A 21681-nucleotide genomic window follows, 5' to 3' on the forward strand; every position below is an offset into this window, starting at 1 on the left:
TGGAGATAGAAAGTGGTCCCAGTGAAGCACACGCGTGCACAGCAGAGTGGGGTGAGCGACCTCCGCAAGCCTGCACCACTTACTTCAACACCTGGGTGTGTGTGTTTTATCTGATTATTTTCTAATGACGAAACCTTGAAACAGTCTCGGCACCATATTGTGCAACAACCAGTTCAAACATGTGAAACACAGAGACGTCGATGCACACAAATATTTCAAAAGGAGCAAAAAAAAACAAAAAATAGAGAAATAATTTGTGACAGTAAATAAAGATATTTATTCATTTGTGGAAAGAATCTCAGCTCATGCAATGATACAGCTCATGTAAACAAAATCACTTGAAAATATGTTATAAATGTGCACAGATTTCCTCTTTCTTGGCGTCAAACCTATGGAATGTACAATACGTGTAATAAACCTCAAGCTGAATTATAGATATTACATCAAGAGACGTCACCCATTTCTTCCATTTGCGTTATTTCAGCATTGCCCAACCTGATTGGTTAAGGAGCTGCGTGCAAAATGGAAGAGGTGGAGATGAGAATTGGGGGGGATTGGTCAGGGAGTGCTGCCCTTATTGTGGTCAGATCTGTCAAGAGGTCAAAGTGTACGAGTCATGTCCACTCAGCACACACAGAATGAAGCTTGAGGTCAGTGAAACACATTTGAAAATAGTGTGGCTTCTTGAAGACGTGTGAGATCTGTATCAAACCAATAACCTCTATTCTGAAAGTAGTAGTAATACAAATTGCAGGGATACAAACTCATGGAGAGTGAAAAACGTTAGAGATACCAGGGCAGATTCAGAAACTACTCATTCACTTAAGTGTCCCACTTTTGGATCAAAAAGGTGACCTAGTTTGCATCCATGAAATTGTGATTTTGCTCAAATGGTTGCCAAATATCCGAGTGAAGAGATGAAACCTGGGAAACCTGTTCCTCTAACTGATAACGAGATTCTACAAGTCCAACCACCTTTTTCAGAGACAAAAGAATGGTTCCCTCTCATGAGTCGACTATCTCCACCAAATGGAGCGTAACAAGTTGACAATTCAGTCTGATATTAGGCATGAGCGGACACATTTTCTCAAAAGCATCTTGGCAAAGCGGACATGTTCGTCAGCTTACAGCAGAACACTTCTGTCAATACTGTACCTTATTTTATTATTATTTATTGTTCTGATTTCCCCCCCCCCCACCAGATTGCACTTGACCAATTCCCCCTGCTGCCCCACCCACTCTGCCGATCTGGGGAGAGCCGTAGACACACACATGCTTCCTCCTACACATGCGCAGTTGCCAGCAGCTTCTTTTCACCTGACATCGGGGAGCTTCACCGGCAGGACGGAGCACGTGGGAGGATCACGCTATTCCCACCAGTTCCCTTTACGCCCCTAACAGGCGTCGCGACCGACCAGGACACATACCCTCATTATGGCTTCCCACCCGCAGGCACAGCCAATCGTGCCTGAATGGATGCCCCGACCAAGCCGGAGGTAACACGGGGGTGCGAACCCACGCCCCTCGTGTTGGTAGCCAGGGAATCTACCGCTACACTACCCGGACATCCCAATACTGTGCATTCTTGGCTCGGTGCTTCCCTCCGGCCTCAGGTTAAGCGTGCCGCGCTTTCCCGTCGACACAAGATTCCGGATCAACTCCAAACTTTGCATCGTGAACCCTTCAGACGTCGAGGGCCAAGCCTTCCCCCAGAGTGAGAGTCACGAGTCACGAGTCACGATACAACTCCAGTTGTCCCGCTGTTTTCAGACATCTCAAACGATGATGATTAGCGCTTTGGAAGTGCGGCATGAAAAGGGGCTAAAGGCAAAAAAGGCTTTTGAAAAGACAATGTACGATTCACAATCAAGCCTCTCCCTCTCTCTCTCTCTTCCTGCTTATCAGCTTTGATCTAAACACTTCAAAAGCCTCAAACACCCGCTCACTGAGCAGAGCGAGGGGCTGATTCACCCCCCCCGTGTTGGGATTGATTCCAGTGAGCTTCACTTCTGTACTTGGAGAGATGGAGATAAGATAAGAGGCGCGCACAGACAACTGATGATGGCTGTGCAGAGTCAATACAGATCTCAGACTAGAGGCTGGACAGAGAAGGCTTGCTCAGATCATACCATTTTCTTGGAGGTGGAAAAGGACAAGGAGAGGTAGAATAGTGTGCAAGTGGTGATTAGGGGATGACAGTTTGATTAGAAAGAAGAAACCAAAGGAAGAAAAATGGGCCCAAAAAAAAACACAGAAGCAAGTTCCAGAGATGATTATCTTGCCAATGTCTTGGTCTTTGTCAACAGAAAGAATGCAACTCTCTCTTTCCTGCTCTGCTCCCTTTATTTCCTTTTTAAAAGGTTTTTGCATGTGGGTACTCTTCGCTTTCTGTATGTATATATAATATATATACTATTATACTGTATATCTAGATCAGTAGTTCTCAAAGTGGGCTCGAGGAACCCCCAGGGGTCCTTGATGGCGTTCCATGGGGTCCCCAGCAAAAAGGGGGGACAATTTATTTCCACTATAATTCCATCCATAAGTAACCGTGACAGAATGTATGACTATTTTGGTCATGGGTTTCATACACTTTCTCTTATAGAACATCTAAAAGCCGAATCTGATCAGATGGGGGACAGTGGTCTAATTTGTGTAAGGGTAGTTTCACACTGGGAACGATCCATGGCCCCAGTACGATTGCCCCCTCGCCTCTCCCCCCGCTGGTCAGCTTTCACATTACAATGCTGTTCCGTTCGCAGGAATACTTGCCTAGCTACAAACTCCCATACAATAGGTGGCGATATGCACCTAGTTGGCTTGCGATCTGCCAATAAACACAACAAAGACAAAGAGTAGATTAACGTTACATTTCAACATTTGACAAGTGGATGGTGTGGATAGTATTGGAGTGGACAACCAGTTTATCCTTTGGTTTGGACTTGTGTTTCTCTGATCTACTACAAGAGGTAAACACAAGTTTGTGTTGCGTTTGTTTTTTATACAGTGACGAACCAGCCTGGCATCGTCAAACCAATTCACATTGCACTACATTGCATTTACAAATGACCTAGCCTAGCTGGTAGCTAGCGTCAGGTTCCCAGGCTAACAAAAATCCAAAACATAGGATAACCGGTCGTCACACAGTAAATACACTCACTGTCCACTTCAGTGTTTGGGTACGCTTGTGTTCACACCATTGATAGTAAAGTTCACACTCATGTGTAGCGCACCCGGAAATGCTTCAAATGGACCTGGCTACGGTTCGCTGTTCAACGTTCACACTGATCAAACAAACTGGACCTGGGGTCAGTTTGGGGAAGTGCGCTCGGAAACGGTCCTTGGTCCCCCCAGTGTGAAACCACCCTACGTTTAGGGGTCCTTGGTCCCCCCAGTGTGAAACCACCCTAGGTTTAGGGGTCCTTGACGTGAAAAGGTTTGAGAACCACTGATCTAGAACAGAGGTGACATTTCATTCATTAGTTTCATTCTCAACGAGTGAAAACGACGACTAAAGTCGGACAAAAACCTGAAAGAAGAGGAAAAAAATAGAAAAGAGAGCAGCAAAGAAGAGTCCCTCTAAATAGTATTTGACTCGGCATGTCAGTAGACAAAAATACAGATATATAATATCGTGCTGCAAAATCTCCAGACAGCATCAAGGTAAATGTAACCCCCTCTATCAACACTTATAGAACGTTCTTTGAAACAGGCACAATAGTGTTACCCTGGATAGGAATGCTAGAAAACATATAAAAGACAAAACTAAAACGAAAGCACAGCTGTTTTTCCACAGTGTGGCCAACAGGGCGCCATGCAGGAAAACACAAAGAAATAAACCATTTAATTTGTTGTGATTATCCAAAGATGTTAACGAACATTTTCTTATTTTCTTTAAAATCAACGACTCGCACATATTATATAAAAAAAAGGAGAGAGAGAAAGAAATGGATGTGGAGACAACAAGCGCCCCCTGGCTTTATACAAAGTCAGTAGTATTGAGAGCGAACCTCCTCCCTTAGGAGCACGTCCAGGTCGGGGTGGGGGGGGGGGGGGGAGGAACGCGAGGGTGAAGGGAGTGGGGGCGGGCGTAAGGGGAGGAACTGCAAGTCCAGCGCAGTAGTTTTAAGTAAGGCCTCAATTTTTTTTTGTTGGCAAGAAAAAAACAAGAAAAAAACATATACATCTGTAACTTAATTACATCTCGCTAGAAAAAAAATACATATGTGCAAAAATGTAAATCTTCCAAATATGGGGAAATATTTTTTGTAGATCACTGAAATTGATTGTGCGAGAGGTGGTTCGTCCGTTTGCTCCGCCCTTTTCCCCCCGTCTGACCATCTGCTCCTCCGTCTGTCATCGCCCTCCGACTCACTGATTGGTCGATGGGGCAGCAGGTGACCTTGAAGCTTGATGTTGATTGGAGCAGAAGCTTCACGTTGAATAGGCGTTCCGCTTTAGTTTCTCTATCTCCATCTGGGAGGACACACACACACACACACACACACACACACACACACACACACACACACACACACACACACACACACACACACACACACACACACAATGTTTGGATTCAGTCATTTCGTTTGTGTAGATTGCCGACCAAAAAATAAAATAAAATAAAATAATCCCAATTTAATCCTTTGGGTAATTCAGTCTGCATCCACTAAATACCAAGGAGGTTGAAAATGTTCTGGAGGCATTACATACAGCAGTGGTTCTCAAACGTTTTCACATAGACCACGAACTCCCATTTTACGGAAGGTTTTGTTCCAGGGTTTTATTAGAGAAAGTGTATGAAACCCATGACCAAAAATAGTCATACAGTCTGTCATTGTGTTATTTATGGATGTAATTATATTGAAAATAAAGTAATCCCCTTTTTGCTGGGAACCCCCCTATAACCCCCAACCCAAGGATCCCTGGGAAGGCCCAAACCTGGCCTACTTTGAGAACCACTGGCATACAGTACAACATTTATTTTGTCATTCAGTTGATGTAAAATCCCAATGTGGCTTGATACTGCTGCAGGAGAAGGGTCTCCTAAAACGATTAAACTATTCCTTCCCCCGTTTGCTGCCTTGCTCAAAGGATCCAAAAGATCCGAGACAGATTCTGAGAAATTCAACTAAATTCTTGGGAGAGAAAACCGCTGGCAAAATTGACCATCTTATCTCTCCTCGTCTTTCACTTCCATCCGTTTCCAGCTCATTCCCTTTCTATCTCGGGACTTAGAAGTTCCCGTCAGGGGGTCTGAGCAGATCTGCTGCAACGTTCCAAATGTGTGATTAGACGGCACCCGCCTGGGGCGCACGGCGGGGGAGCCCACAGCTTTCCTTCTTGCCTCCTGCGCTGACTTCTATGCCATGCTGAGCCGGGCCGGGCTGGGCCAGGCCGCATGCTGATACACTGGGGAGAATCTACGGGTCAGACTCCTGGTGTGGGGGCCTTGCTGAAGTACTGGAGAAACTCAATGTGCTTAGCTAAAAGCTAACTTTCTTTTTGGGGGTGAAAGTAGAGACTTAGATCTTCATTTCGAGGTATTGGACATCACTGTAGTCCTAGTACAGAATTTACTGTGGGTCTTGAAAGATGACCAAACATTATGGAAATACTTGGCCTGTGCCAAAAATGCCAGTCAGATATTGGCAGTGAATGAGTTAATATAACAGCTGCTTAATAAGTTTAATGGTACAGTGACTTCTAATAGGGAGAATAGTGTCACTGTCAGTGGCACAGCGCCCTCCGAAGGCCAGTTCCTGCACTATGTATTTTTGGTGGCTGCGTCCTGGAGCCTGTCAAGTTGCCTGGAACTTTTAATTCCATTTCCTGCACAGCTCCTTCAGAATAAAGGTTTTTTCCCTGACAAACTAACAGGATAGTTTTATTGTGAAGTATGTATAGGAAGTGAAGTGAAGTTGCTAGCTTGATTAGCGGCACGATGAATCAGTTATAAACACTGCAGAAAGGCAAAGTAGAGAATACAAGCAGAAAGCGTAAAATAAGGCTGATATCCGAATGTACAAACAAGTGTAGCATTTATTAACATTAGTATAACTGTGGGGGCGCAGTTTCCCCAAATTGAAAAACAACATAATGGGGCTTTAAGCTAAGTTTAAGTAGTTAAAGGGATAGTTCTGATTTTTTTGAACCCTAGCCAAATTTGCTGATTACCAAAGATGATGTTGACTGGTACATTTCTTTCTCAGTAAAACCCATGCCATTCCTCATACTAGCTCCAGATAGTTGGTCACAAACCAACACAAGGTGAATGGGCGTCAGGCTGAGGCTCACTGAAATGTACTTTGTGTGCACTGTGGAGGGAGGCCCTGTCAGGGAGCAGCACTGTGGAGGCCCTGTCAGGGAGCAGCACTGTGGAGGCCCTGTCAGGGAGCAGCACTGTGGAGGGAGGCCCTGTCAGGGAGCAGCACTGTGGAGGCCCTGTCAGGGAGCAGCACTGTGGAGGGAGGCCCTGTCAGGGAGCAGCACTGTGGAGGCCCTGTCAGGGAGCAGCACTGTGGAGGCCCTGTCAGGGAGCAGCACTGTGGAGGGAGGCCCTGTCAGGGAGCAGCACTGTGGAGGCCCTGTCAGGGAGCAGCACTGTGGAGGGAGGCCCTGTCAGGGAGCAGCACTGTGGAGGGAGGCCCTGTCAGGGAGCAGCACTGTGGAGGCCCTGTCAGGGAGCAGCACTGTGGAGGGAGGCCCTGTCAGGGAGCAGCACTGTGGAGGGAGGCCCTGTCAGGGAGCAGCACTGTGGAGGCCCTGTCAGGGAGCAGCACTGTGGAGGGAGGCCCTGTCAGGGAGCAGCACTGTGGAGGCCCTGTCAGGGAGCAGCACTGTGGAGGGAGGCCCTGTCAGGGAGCAGCACTGTGGAGGCCCTGTCAGGGAGCAGCACTGTGGAGGCCCTGTCAGGGGGCAGCACTGTGGAGGCCCTGTCAGTGAGCAGCACTGTGGAGGCCCTGTCAGGGAGCAGCACTGTGGAGGGAGGCCCTGTCAGGGAGCAGCACTGTGGAGGCCCTGTCAGGGAGCAGCACTGTGGAGGGAGGCCCTGTCAGGGAGCAGCACTGTGGAGGCCCTGTCAGGGAGCAGCACTGTGGAGGCCCTGTCAGGGAGCAGCACTGTGGAGGCCCTGTCAGTGAGCAGCACTGTGGAGGCCCTGTCAGGGAGCAGCCGGCACGTCAAGGTAGCTGCATCTGCACAGTCATTATCTAATGCATTTAGACAGCCATGTCTGTACAGACGCATTAGGCAGCTCAGCATGTGCTGTTCTAGGGATCGATGTTACCTGCAGGGCCACTCGCTTTAGCCTTTCCTCATCCAGCTCTCCTCGCAGCTCCGCCATCTCTCTCCTGGAAACACACACACATACACATTAGCACGTATACCCTTGCAAGTAAGTACTGTGTAAAAGTCTCCATAAAGTGAAGCTTCAAAAATAATGAAATGAAACGTTTTTTTTTAAATAAATATGCAGAAAACAAATAAACACCCAAGACAACATTTATTTAAAAGATCTAATGGTGCCTTGACACGTTTGCACACTACTGTACATTCCTGGATGCAGACCCAAATGAGAAGTGCGCCCAGTGCTCAAACTCATGACTGGGAACGCATGCCTGAGCTGATCCACAAAGAGATTGTGCTACTTAGGAAGGCTGCTCACATGCTGGGAGACATGCCGGATGCAGACAGACACACAGACACACACACACACACACACTGAGTGACATCACTCGAGCACTCCATGATGTGATCAGTGATGGTCACTCGAGCAATTGTGATGTCATCAGTGATGCGCATGCCAATAGAGCCGCCGAGGTGTGGGCGAGGCCACGCAGCGTCCGAGCTGCGTATGCGAGCCTAGGAATCGACATTTCTAGTGTGTGCGTGCGTGTCATATATATATATATACAGTATATATAACCTTAACCCTATACATATGATTTTTTGGATGTTTGTGCAAAATCAAGGCATTCTTGACATATGGCTTTAATGAGCATGGTGAGGTCTCAGTGACCTTGAACTTTGACCACCAAAAGTTCATCCTTGAGTCCAAGTCGAGTTTGAGCCAAATTTGAAGAAATTCCCTCAAGGCGTTACTGAGTGTCAAATTCCCTCATTTGTAATCTGATTGGTTGCTGTGGCGATCAAAGTGAATCCTGAATCTTAACGAGCATGGGAGGGCCCAAAACCAGCATGCCGCCCTCCGGCCACGGCCATCGCTGACGGAGGCATCAAAAACAAACAATGATGGAATGTTCTGTGCCATATGAATAAAGGCATGTTTAACCTTCTTTTTGCTTTTGTGGATTCTACTGATAACCCCCACTACCAAAGAGCACTTTTCTATAATACACTTTTAAACCATGTGTGTCGCAGCAGCATTCATATTCACAGCCACGGTCTAGTGACATTACATTTGCTGAGTCTTGAGTAGCTCCACGGACAGCAGAAGCTCCTTCATCTGGCTCCTCAGCTCTTCCAGCTGGGCGCCCTGGTCCTCAGGCTCCAGCCGGACCCTGCTGCCCTGGGGGAGGCCGTCTGTGATGGGGACCAGGGCCGATGGAGGACTGGGCTTGGCCTCCGTGCTGGGGACCGGGGCCGATGGAGGACTGGGCTTGGCCTCCATGCTGGGCACGTTGGGCTTGAAGAGTGATGACGATGACTGGGCCAATGAAGAAAAAGAAAACATGATTTTTATTTATGTATTTATTATCATTGATTTATTTCCACATTTTAGAATAAAAGTGAAGACCTCAAAACTATGAAATAACACAAATGGAATTATGCCGTGAACATAAAAGTATTAAATCAAAATTATCTTTTATTTTAGATTCTTTAAAAGTAGCTGCCCCTTGCCTTGATGGGAACGCAAAGGCTTTGGAAAGAAATTCATTCACAGGCATCAACTTCACGATTTATATTTGTCTAAGAAATAATTAATAAAATAAAATTACACAGAGGACATGGGCTCTGTTGCCCCTCCCTTTGGCCGTGATGCCCTGAGATCCCTCAGGCCACCTTGGCAGTGCCCTGGTACCAGCCTGCTACTGTCAGTTGCTTTAAAAGCATCAGTGGTGTCAGTTTAATGTAGCCTGTCCTTAGCCGTGACCTCTATCTATGTGCTATCAGTCACAAGAGTCTGGGCCATTCAGAGCCATTTCTGGCGCGAGGCGAATTCAATCGCACATTGAGTGACGGCGTGACTGCCAACATCAGCTCCTGCCGTGATCGGCCAATCAGAGAGTGCGTCTTTGTCAATGACGTGTAACAGCTGCGGCGGCTGCAGCACTACTAACTCTTGTGACTGATGGCACATAGATAGAGGTCACGTGGAGGCTGGGTTTACCCAGGCTAGCCTGTCCTATGCAAAGAAGGGGTGTCAAAAATAATCGATTATAAGATGCATCGCGATGCGGACGTGCACGATTCTGCATCGATTCACAAATGTCAAAAATAGATTATAAAAAAATAATAATAATAATTAAATAATCAAATCAAATATAATATAATGGAAGTACATGCAGTTGTTTATTTTAATTATGGATCATAATACAATGCAATTCCAAATGCACTTTTATTTTAAAAGTAGCCACACGGTGAGAAAAAAGAAAGTGAGAAAAAATAAATCATGTATTGCGGAAAAAAGTGATTCATCGATTTAAGATGCATCGATAATCGTAATCGAATCGAATCGTAGCCCTCTGAATCGTAATCAAATCGAATAGTGAGGCCAGTGAAGATTCACAGCCCTAATGCAAAGGATGTGTCATTGGCTCATTTTAACACACATTTCAGAAGAATCGCTCTTCACGATGTCAATAGAGCGATGACCTTTGTGTCCTGGCATGTGACCTTGTGACCTTTTGGCCAGATGGCCTTGGCCCTAAAATGACAAAATCCCCACCCTGATTTCAAGGTCGGATTGGGCTGACCACTCGCATGGCGGTGGGTTATGATCCAGGGAAGGTCAGGTTGGAAAGTCCTGGAAACAACCTGGACACCACCATCGTCTCCGGCCAGGCAAAAGGCGCAATTGTATTGCTTTGTGCCGGGTACATCTCTAGTTGGGCTATAATGATGACAGTCCTGTGGACTAGATCAGCTACAGATTTGAGTCACAAGACCACACAAAAATATATATGTATATATACTGAATAGCCTATATATAATTTTGTTATGTCCCAACAAATACTCTGCTGAAAGGGCACAGTGTCTATTCTGTCACAGTAGCTCCAGTTATGCCATCTGAGTAAGGAATCATATGACTGCAGTGTCTCTCCTGCTCTCTCCTCAGGGCTCAGACTCTTGTCTTCCTTCACCAGCGAACAAGTTAACCAAGGACACAAACTCATTTTGAAAGTAGACGGGCCCTCGGAGAGCGCAGCCCTCCACCAAGGCCAATAGTCCACAAGGTTTCATGGAAATCGGCCCAGTAGTCTTTTCCATAATCCTGCTGACAGACAGACAAAAGCATCAAAGCAGAAGCTCCTCAGCGGAGGTAAGAAGAAGGCGGCGAGCGAGGTCAGAGAAGGTCCATGAGCGAGGTCAGAGAAGGTCCATGATCGAGGTCAGAGAAGGTCCATGATCGAGGTCAGAGAAGGTCCATGAGCAACGTCAGAGAAGGTCCATGAGCAAGGTCAGAGAAGGTCCATGAGCGAGGTCAGAGAAGGTCCATGAGCGAGGTCAGAGAAGGTCCATGTCATTTCACCTGTAGACCTCTGAGCCGGGGAGACGGGTTATGATGAGAGCTGAAAAAGCCAGGCTTAACTCTGAAGGCTGTGTTGACCCCCAGCTGATCCACCAGTGATAATTAAGACCATTGGATTGACCATAAAGGATCTATTCTAAGTCTAGTGGCCTCTTCCTTGTATTGAGAGGTCTTTCAACCAATCACAGTGACGCTGAACCGGGCAGACTGAAGCGCAGGTGGCAGCCCCGCCTCCTCTCCCATGATGACTACTTCCTTCATCAACACAAACGGGAGTGAACTGTTCTGCTGTGCACAATGTGCCCATTCACTGCCATGGATTTGTCAGCTCAGGTGTGCGCGCGCGTGTGTGTGCGTGTGTGTGTGTGTGTGTGCGCACACGTGCGTGCGTGTGCCTGTGTGTGTGTGTGTGTGTGTGTGTGTGTGTGCATACACGTGCGTGTGCCTGTGTGTTTGTGTGTGTGTGTGTGTGTGCATACACGTGCATGCGTGTGCCTGTGTGTGCACATGTGCGTGCGTGTGCCTATGTGTTTGTGTTTGTGTGTGTGCCTGTGTGTGTGCACGTGTGCCTGTGTGTTTGTGTGTGTGTGTGTGTGCACGTGCGTGCGTGTGCCTGTGTGTTTGTGTGTATATTCGCATCAGACATCATAAAATGATATATTGAGTATATCCGTGACAGCTGATCAATCACCAGCATCTGATCTGCACTAGTGAGTGATTTGTTGTGATTTCTTTGGGGGGCGGGGACAATAGACAGTCTGCTCACCTCTAGTATTTGTATGACTTCATTATAAACATGTCGCTCCAGAAGCAGTGGTCCACTAACCCTGCCCACCTGATGCATTCGTCATGCTTTTAATAAGGTCAATATGGAGTTAGAAAAGCACACAGAGAAAAGGGTCACGTTTGTTATGGATGACAACAGGAGGTTGTAGTAGGGCCATGTGCAGCCATCTCTCTCTCATAGCTGTTGAGAGGACAGTGCAGATCCATGCGCTCTGCGGAGTGTAGAAGTACAGACAATCATGTTGTTTTTGTTTACGAGTTGGAGTCTGCCCAAGAAGGAAAGTTAAGCTGCAGAGTCATATGTCGTGTGGAGAAGCAATTAGATAAATACATATTTAGAAAGACCACCATTTTTCCTGCTTAGAAAAAGCCACTGGAATGCTAACCCGATATGTAAATACAGTATATACAGTACAGTATATACTGTATATTGTATACACTACCCGTTGGGGACACCTGATTGGATGTTCTATGTTTTTCATGATCTTAAATCCCTTTTGATCCAAAGGCTTTTGCTTAAAATGCATGAAATGTGTTTTTTAGTGAAGTTATGCATTTTCCTCCAAAGTCTTTGCCTTTCCATCAAAGCAATTTAAAGAATGCAACATATAAGATTAGTTTTAATACTAAATAATAATAATTGATTGCATCTAGATAGTCAAAGCGCTTCACATATCAGGGGGGGGGGGACTCAACTCATCCACCACCGATTTGATCTGTGGAACACTTTGTTGCTCACTGCAGAACTGCATCTGTGTTATCTCATAGTTTTGATGTCTTTATTATGATTCAAAAATGTGGAAAATAAAAATAAAATACTAAAATAAATTGTATATACAGTACAGTTTATGCAGGTGAGCATGTGTAGCAACAATATTGGAATCCCCTGCTCCTGATGTGATGCATAACGCATGGGTGTGCTTTGCTTCTAGGGCTGTGAATCTTCACTGGCCTCACGATTCTATTACAATTCAGAGGGCTACGATTCGATTACGATTATCGATGCATCTCGATGCATCTTCAATCGATGCATCACTTTTTCCCCCAATACATGATTTATTCTTTCTCACTTTCTTTTTTCTCACTGTGTGGTAGGGATGTTCATTTTGAAAATTTTCCAAAATCGATAATTGGTGAAAATTAACGATCAATTATCGATTATCGATCATATTAATACTTAGAAAATTTTCAATTTTTTACAAAATGAATGCCTATGGCAGAAAATACGAAAGACAACGTGTTCTCCTCAATGAACTCTTTATTTCAATGTGTCTCCTCTCCAACACTGCTGTCCCCGGCGCATGCCGGTGTGAATTTCCCATGTTTAAAACAGTTTTGTTGGCACAAAGGCCCGTGCCCAGCCAGAAAACTAGAGACTATATGAAGCTCCACCTCACGTTAGTCGGCTGTGCAATGGAGTGGGGCGAGGAGGAACGAATTCCACCCAAACCTAGTCCCAAAAAAAAAAAAAAAAAAAAAAAGGTTTTTTTTTTTTTTTTTTTTTATAATTAAAAAATCGATCCAAATGCCACAGGATCGATTCCAATCCTTAACGATCAATTATCGATTTTCGATAATTGATGAACATCCCTACTGTGTGGTTACTTTTAAAATAAAAGTGCATTTGGAATTGCATTGTATTATGATCCAAATAAACAACTGCATGTCCTTCCATTATATTTTATTCGATTACTATTCGATTTTTGATATTTGTGAATCGATGCAGAATCGTGCATGTCCGCATCGCAATGCATCTTATAATCGATTATTTTTGACAGCCCTATTTGCTTCATCTTGTGACTTTGTAGCAACGTCTATCGATACATCTGGATCCTGGCTTATCTGGAACCATCTAGGAACTAGCTTTCCATCAAACAGCTTTCACATGATACAACAAGAGAGGAGGAAAGAGGAATGCCTAAGAATGAGAAAGCCAGTACCCATTGGTTTCGCAAATCAGAAGCTATTCCATTAGCCTGCGGCTAAGCTGTACACATGGCTTTCAATGAGGAATGCTAGCAATGTTCAAATAAGATCAAATAAAAAAGATCAGGACAGCTGAGAGTGACAGAGGTTCTTCCGGGCTATGTGGTGAAAAACAACAAGTGGAGTAAATCACAATGTTGAGCAGTTTGATAAGTGCTTGTCGTGCTTGTTGATGTCTCCAGATAGAGAATGAGAGCAGAGCACGTTTTACAACAGATCAAAACTGATGTTAAATGGTTGCTACAAAAGTATAAGACAGAGACATGAAAAACCTCATATCATATGAGAGCAGGAAATTCCAATATTGTTGCTATACAATATGCTCATTTCACTTAAGCAGCAGAAAGGACACATTCACAAACTATGCATACATAGAGTATTGGCTACAGGATAAACTCTGTTCCACTGGCATGTGTATTGATATGCTGTGATAATCAATCATCAATGGCTTGGCTAACATATAATCAGTGGAAAATGTATTGTGACATGGAAAATGGGTTATTTTTGGCTCATACTCGTGTATTTCTAATAGATAACAAAAAAAATGCAATATGTCAAGTGTTGATTCTGAAGATGTATTTGCATGTTAAACATGGCTTTTGACGCCGGATTTAAATATGAAAGAAATTCAAAGATAGCGATGTAGAAGCGATGTAGTGGCGTGACATCTGATGCCAGTCTCAATACTGATCACACACATTGTGGTGACATGGTGACACATGGGGCATCAGGTTACCTTTCTGGTTTCTACTGGCTTTAGTTTGGGTCCATCCTCCTCGTCTATTTTGAAGGACTTCTCCACATTCACCTCCTTGTTGGGCTGTAAGGGAGGGAGGAAGGAAGGAAGGAGAGAGAGAGAGACAGAGAGAGAGAGAGAGATAGGAGAGAGAGAGAGAGAGAGAGAGAGAGGAGAGAGAGAGAGAGAGAGAGAGAGAGAGAGAGAGAGAGGCAAATTTGATGAAATTCCCTCAAGGCGTTCGTCAGATATCGTGTTAACGAACATCGGACGGCCGGACAACCCGAGTGTGTGCGTGTGCATGTGTGCGTGCGCGTGTGCGTGCGCGTGTATGCGTGCATGCGTGTGTGTGTGTGTGCGTGCATGCGTGTGTGTGTATGCGTGCATGCGTGTGTGTGTGTGTGTGTGTGTGTGTGTGTGTGTGTGTGTGTGCGTACATGCATGTGTGTGCGTGTGTGTGTGCTCACCGAATGTCCTCCACCAAACTGGGCAGGCAGCCTCCTGCCCTGCATCTTGGGTCTGTTAGCAGTGGGATGAGAGAGCTTCTCCGAGGCCGAGGACAACTCATCAAAACTCATCAGATCTACAGAAAACAAGATGGAGGGAGAAGGAGAGAAAGAGGGGAGAAGAAGAGAGAGAGAGAGAGAGAGAGAGAGAGAGAGAGAGAGAGAGGATAAAACAGCAGAGAGAAGAGGATAAGTTCAAAGAAGGAACAGGAGAAGAAATTAAGCAAATAGACATCACACCTCAAATACAAAAAGTGTCTAGGAGGAGAGACACAAACATAAGTGTACTTTGTGCACTACAGTATAATGTAGGCCTGGGAATCTTCACTGGCCTCACCATTCTATTACGATTAATCTGTCTTCGATTCGATTCCACGATGCATCACGATGCATCTGGATACAGCTCAAAGTATCACAGCTCCAAGTATCACATCCTCAATTTTCTGTATTATTACTGCACATAGCTACTTTTTCATCAATTAATACAAGCAGTCAGATAAATATCAAGTCCCTTTTTTACTTAGAAAGCGCTTTAAAATCTGAATGTCAACAGAAACTTAATCATAAACGATTCAACGATTCATCTGTCCACGATTCGATTCGATTCACACGTCTCGATGAAACGATTGATTTTGACAACCCTACTACAGTATGTGGTCATGATACATTTTGGGAATCAGAACATGTGAACACAAACTGTGGTACGGGAACCTTGACGAGTCCTTGAGAGAGTTCAGGCAAAAAGAAGCCTGTGTGTGTCCACAACAACGAGCCAAACCAGACACAGGAACGCCCCCTTTTGATGGGTTCTGGAATACTGAAGCACTGTGTGTAGCGTTACTTGCTGTTGTGTAACAGCACTTTGCACCTAGACAGCAGGAAGCTGCAGTAGATCAGAACACAACACGTACTAATGCTTCGTGCTGGCTTCTGCTGAGTGCAGCTTTTAGCAGCTCTTTGTCACTTTGAAATGGCGTCATCATGAAGGTCTCCAGTCAAACACTATTAGGCCAGTTCCACCAACTCTTTACCTCGTGGTCTGTGTTTTCGCTGTAAACCTCTCCTTCTCAAAACATTGGAATAGCAGAGATCTTCTCTACAAGCAGTGGGTTGAGAAATCAATCAATCAATCATCAATCAATCATGTATTAAATATGATTGTTTGATGATTGATTTCTCAACCCACTCCTCAATTCCCCTCGTCCTGCAACTTTCTGCAACAGCATCTTTGCACACTTAATTCAATCACAAGAACACATTCTCACACCTCAACTGAATCCGCTGTGAGTAGAGTAGTAGTAGAGGCAAGTAAAGAGAAGAGTAAGGTGGGGCGCCCCCCGGTGGCTCACCTGGTAGAGCACGTACCATTAAGGCTCAGTCCTCTCTCTCTCTCTCTCTCTCTCTCTCTCTCTGACCTGGGGTGTGGACGTGAGGTCCAGGACCTTCCCTGACTTTCCAGGTGGTTCTAACACTTGATGACCGGCCTATGAGCTTCCCCGGATCAGAACACACCGCCAGCCCAGTCCGACCTGGGGTGTGGACCTGGGGTGTGGACCTGAGGTGTTTTCCAGGACTTTCCCGGTGCTTCCAGAACTTTACAACCTGCCCATGAACTTCCTCGGATCATAACCCACTGGCATGCAAATCTACCTTTCTCAGGCTGTGCAGAATCAGAATCAGAATCCTATATTTCACCAAGGCATGTTTTCAAGGACATTGGCTTGCTGTGTGAAATTGATTTGGTGCGGTACAACGTTCTACAAACACACAATTGTTTTAAAAAATAAATCAAAATGGAAGATTTGGGAAGGAAAGAGGAAAATTGTGCATAATGATAAGATTGAACTGTGTAAAACCTCGGCTTATATCTCGACCGTGCGAATGGATGTCTCTTGTCATTTAAATCCCTCTTATCTCTAAATAAAGAATACAAAATAAACGAAAATAGCCGAGCAAGTTGCCTCATAATGAAGGGATTTCACGCTTGCTTTAGATCTTATTATCTCAAACAAGCATCCATTGATTCTACAAGGAAGCAGTCAGGCCAAACAGCAGCACATACCCAGAGGGGCCCAGCGACAACACAAAACAGCAGCACCAGTGTTGCCAGACGTACGATAATTATCGTATTTGTACAATAATTTCGACCTCTGTACGATGTACGATCAATAATCCCAAAATCCCCCAAATGTACGATAATTTCATCATTTTGTGACACTTAGACGAATCCTACGTCTATCACTCTATCTGTTTATACAATCATCTCTTCAAAAAACATATTTGCAGCCAATACGTGCAGGGTGTTTTGTTGTTGTTGTTGCAACGCAGGCTGAGATCACAGTGTTGAGAAATCATGCCAAGTCCAAAAAGTAGCCTGTGATCAGCCGCAGCTCCCCCGACTTGGCTGGGAGGGGGTACGATAATTTCACTCCAAAAACGATAATTTTGACCCTCTGGTACGATAATTCAACATTTGCCATCTGGCAACACTGAGCAGCACATACCCAGAGGGGCGCAGCACATACCCGGGGGCGCAGCGACAACACAAAACAGCAGCACATACCCAGAGGGGCCCAGCGACAACACAAAACAGCAGCACATACCCGGGCGGGGGCGCAGCGACGACACAGCGCGCCAGGGAAACACATTGTTAGCTTATAGAAACGTTTCGCCACAACAACAGTCTGTTGATGATGTCATCTCTCGCTGCTCTGATGTCACCTGGCTGTTACTAATGTCAGAAATGAGGCTGTGGCGACTGTTGAATATTATGGATTTGGGGAACACTTTGGTCATATCTGTGAAATCTGGAAACATACCTTCATTTAGATTTGTGGTGGATTAAGAAGAAAAAAAAGCTTACAAGATGCACAGGCCTCCTATTGTCAAGATATTTAAGAAGGACTGCACAATTATTCATAGTGCCATTTCTGTTGTACACCGTATAAGTAGTACACCGATAAAGACACATTTTCATTCGGCTACAATGTCCTCTGTAGTTGAGAAGAGTCAACATGTTGATATTAGATGCCAAGAGTAAAGCTGTGTTCACACCGAGATATTTATTTTTCTCTCTGTCGCTCGATTCAACACTTTGGAATCGCTCTGTCGCTCTGTTTAAATCGCTCGTCAACAGGCACAAGAATTGACGGACATGTGGGGGCTATAACGTTACGCAATGTCATGATATTTGTCCACTACGAGCCACCGTAGTTGTTTACAAGCTAAGCCTACAGTATCAGCGTGCTCCTCCTAACGCGAGCTCCATACCGGTAGTACAGACTTCACTTCATGTCAGCTGTCAGCCTGTCAATCAGCTGTCAATGCGGTTTGTTGCCACACAATAAATCAGCGGTTTGTTCCAAGCCAGTGTGATCCTTGACTCGCTCTCACACGGCAGCCAATCAGCGTTGAACAGCGAGCGACTGACGGCAGCGAAATTTCGCTCGAGTTGGGATATTTCATCTCGAGGCGACGAGCGAATTTTCACCCTATCGCTCTGTCTCTGTCGCTCGGACGCCCAGCGATTTTTTCTCGGGGCGAATATACGCTCAATCGCTCGTTTGCATTGACTTTGTATGTAAACTCGATGCCAGCGAAAATCTTGAATAGGACGGTGTGAACGCAGCTTAAGAATCGTGATTTATAACTGCGATCACAAAATCGAGCAAAAATAAGTGTACATACCCATCATATCCGGGGCCTTCTCCCCCCAGTCCCCGGACAGGGTTTTGGGTTTGGTCGGTAACAACGGCTCAAAGTCAGACTTTGGTCGCAAGGAAGGCAACTCTCCATTGTGCCTGAAAGTAGAGAAGGAAACATGAGCGTGAAGAGGAGAGGAGGCAGCTGTTTGTGTGGAATGTGGTTGAATAAATATAAATACTCTCTTCAGTCTGATTGATTGATTGATTGATTGATTGAAACGATTTATTTCAAACAGTTAAAACAATACATAAAGTGAAAAAACAGTAAACATAACAGTCTAATAGACTTCATCAAAAGGAAAATACGTAAACGCAAACATAAAAAAGGTGAACTGTTTGAAAAGGGGCAGGAAGAAGCCTAGGCTTATCGAGTCCAGCCCCCCAATCATTCATAAACAAAATCATACATCCCTATATTATATGCCTATCCCACCTCTCACGCTCCTCCCCACATGCTCATGCATACACATACATACATATATATGCATGTATATACACAAACTTACCCATACACATACATCATAAATCCACCTACAAATCCCTATCAATACCCATTCCCAATAATACAATCCAACATTACCCCAAAAACCCAATCTTTTGATATCAACCTGTGTTGAACCAATGCATCCAAGAATCCATCCAATGTATAGAACAATTCTTTACATAATGTATATTACAATATAATTTACATCATGTACACCATATATTATACATTGTATGCATAATAACCTCAGAAAAAAGGACATTGCCAAAAAACAGTAAGAATCCTAGTAACTCAAGATTCAATGTATTTCTTGATTAAATATTTTCCAGACTGAAATATTATTACGTTCGCTCCACTCCGCGTGCTACATAAAGGAGCCTGTGACACTTTGCAGCTGCAGCTGGTGTTTTGAGGGCGGGTCTGAGACAGACAGACAGACAGAGAGAGACGAGGACAGACTTACTTGGCGAGGTTTGGCGTGGGGGCGAGGGGCTTGTCGGGCCTCTTGGGTGGGATGCTGCCCGCCCTGCCTTTCCCGGGAGGCGGGACGGGCTTCTTGGGCGGCACCACCGGGGCTGCAGGCTTGGACGGCTTGTGATCGGGCGTGGATTTGTCAACTGAGAGGAAAGACAGAAAGAAATGGCAGAGGACAGAAAGAAAGCAAGGACAGAGAATAAAAAACATATTAGCGAATCTGAGGACGTTGCATTGTGACAGATGTGTGTCTTGTCTTTTGTTCTTGATTCTCAGTAAGCTATTTTTCAAGTTCTTATCCATTCCATTACCAAACCGTGTTGACTCACACACAGTCTCTAGCTGTGTGTTCAGACTGTGAGCAGCACGGACGACATCAAGTCACCCCAAAGTCCATTCACTTCCTATTCACCTTATGTTTCAGACACGGGGGTCGGCCAAATTCTTCCGGGTTGTGTTAACACTTCCGGCGGTCACGGCGCCAAATATGAAAGAACGTCATGAAGAAGAGAGTCGTTTTTGTAGCGGACAGTGCAGGGGGTAAAACAAAGAACGTACCCTACTACTTTGAGCTCGGTACACAGCAAGCAAGCGGAGTATCCACTGTTAGCCAGGTCAGATAACGTTATCGTCGACAATAGGGCTGGGTTCAAAAAATCGATTCTCCGATTTTTAATCGATTTTCATTTTAATCCTCGATTATCGATTCATATGTCCAGAGATCGATTTTTTTTTTAATTAAAATTTTTTTTTTAATTAATTTTTTTTTTTTTTTTTTTTTTTACTAAACAGGCTAAAATATTGTGCTGTGTGTGGTAGTTGAAACATAGTTTCAAGTTGACGTTTAATTATGTTTGTAGTTGAAACAAAAACATAAATACTGTAGGCTACATGAATGGAAATGTTTGATCATTATTAATATCTACTTTTAGAAATTATATAGGCTGAAATCAAATCACTGTGCATAATTGTAAAAGTGTCTTTATTGACAGATGAAAAGGCTGTTATTTACCCTTTGTCACCACGTGGTGAGTAAATATATGTGTAACTAAAACCATTAAAATTGACAACAGGTCTGCAACTTTTTTTCCCCATGTATCTACTTGGCTGGTTGGAAACCCCTGTGTTACATAACTGGACAGTCATGTAATTCAGGGTACAGCTCAAAAACCACGTTTTGGTATCACTAACTAAATCAATATTGAAAATTGGTCGAATCGGAATCGAATCGAATCGAATCGAATCGAATCGAAATTAATCGATTCGCAACCTTGTGAATCGGAATCGAATCGATTCTTGAAATTTGAACCAATACCCAGCTCTAGTCGACAATGACGAGCACTTTCTTGTAAAACATACCTGGACTCCAACAAAGAAAGCTTCAGATAGTTTTCTCTCCTCCGAGCGCAGCTCGAGCCACTTACGTCAATAAGACCCGCAGACGTTAACGTAATTGCCTGGAATGCGAGACTTAACGAGCCAGTTACATGGCGTTGCATTCTTAGACATTGCCGTTTGCTTTTATTTGGTATGTTACATACAATTGGCTAAATTATGAGTTAATTCAGAGTTAGATGATATTGGAGCAGCCATTTTTTTTTTTTTTTTTTTGCCGGAAGTCGTCACACGACCACACAACCGGGTCAAATGGGCGTGGCTACATAAGGTGAATAGAGCCGAGTAGCTGGAAGGTGTATCTGGACATGTCTGAAGGCAGTGAACTAAAATATAAGGATTTTGTTCATCTACAGAGAACTGTTGATCTCACTAATATAATAAGGCAGACGAGTGTGGCGCGGCGGCGGCGCTCAGGGCGGCGCACCCCGCGTGCTTCACGCTGGGCTAGAAACGAGCACACGACGCACGCCATGTTTCTGCTTCTTGATCAAAATACACCCGCGTGCTTTAGTGCCGCTTGTGCAACAAACACAGAAGTGGGCCTGAAATGCACTGAAGCTAATTAGACGTTTTTTCCATATCAAAGCAGCAGTGTGCTAATGCTATATTATTCACATTCTAATGTTCTGCTCCTCCCACACTGCCACGCTGGCGGGACACAGGGGAGGTCGCCGTGCCCCCTCAGGAGGACTTCCTAAAGCTGGGCTCAGACTACAGGATTCTGACTATCCTAGCCGGATTTTGAAATCTGGCTGTGACACGCACTACAGGAGAATCTTCCCAGATTATCTTCCCTAGAATCTCAAACATGCACACACTACAAGATTTGTAAATGTGGCGCACCACGCACTACAGGATATTATTAAGATTATCGGCAGGATAATCACATT

At 44.8% G+C, this 21681-nt stretch overlaps 1 protein-coding gene across 2 annotated transcripts in view; it reads right to left on the bottom strand.

Annotated features, from left to right (window-relative positions):
- Window positions 1–253: 253 nt before the first annotated feature.
- The window catches only part of LOC310782856 (CD2-associated protein-like), a 113634-nt gene continuing 92206 nt past the window's right edge, over window positions 254–21681 (bottom strand). For both annotated transcript variants that reach the window (XM_083643633.1, XM_083643632.1), the window contains exons 13-19: window positions 19383–19536; window positions 18419–18531; window positions 14693–14808; window positions 14226–14309; window positions 8424–8671; window positions 7292–7355; window positions 254–4476 (exon numbers count right to left, since the gene is read on the bottom strand). In XM_083643633.1, coding sequence (XP_083499759.1) covers window positions 4435–4476; window positions 7292–7355; window positions 8424–8671; window positions 14226–14309; window positions 14693–14808; window positions 18419–18531; window positions 19383–19536 — 821 coding nt within the window. In that variant the 3' untranslated portion in view covers window positions 254–4434. The remainder of the gene's footprint in view (window positions 4477–7291; window positions 7356–8423; window positions 8672–14225; window positions 14310–14692; window positions 14809–18418; window positions 18532–19382; window positions 19537–21681) is intronic.

The sequence above is a fragment of the Poromitra crassiceps genome (genome assembly GCF_964638095.1).
Source record: "Poromitra crassiceps genome assembly, chromosome: 9".
NCBI lineage: Eukaryota > Metazoa > Chordata > Actinopteri > Beryciformes > Melamphaidae > Poromitra > Poromitra crassiceps.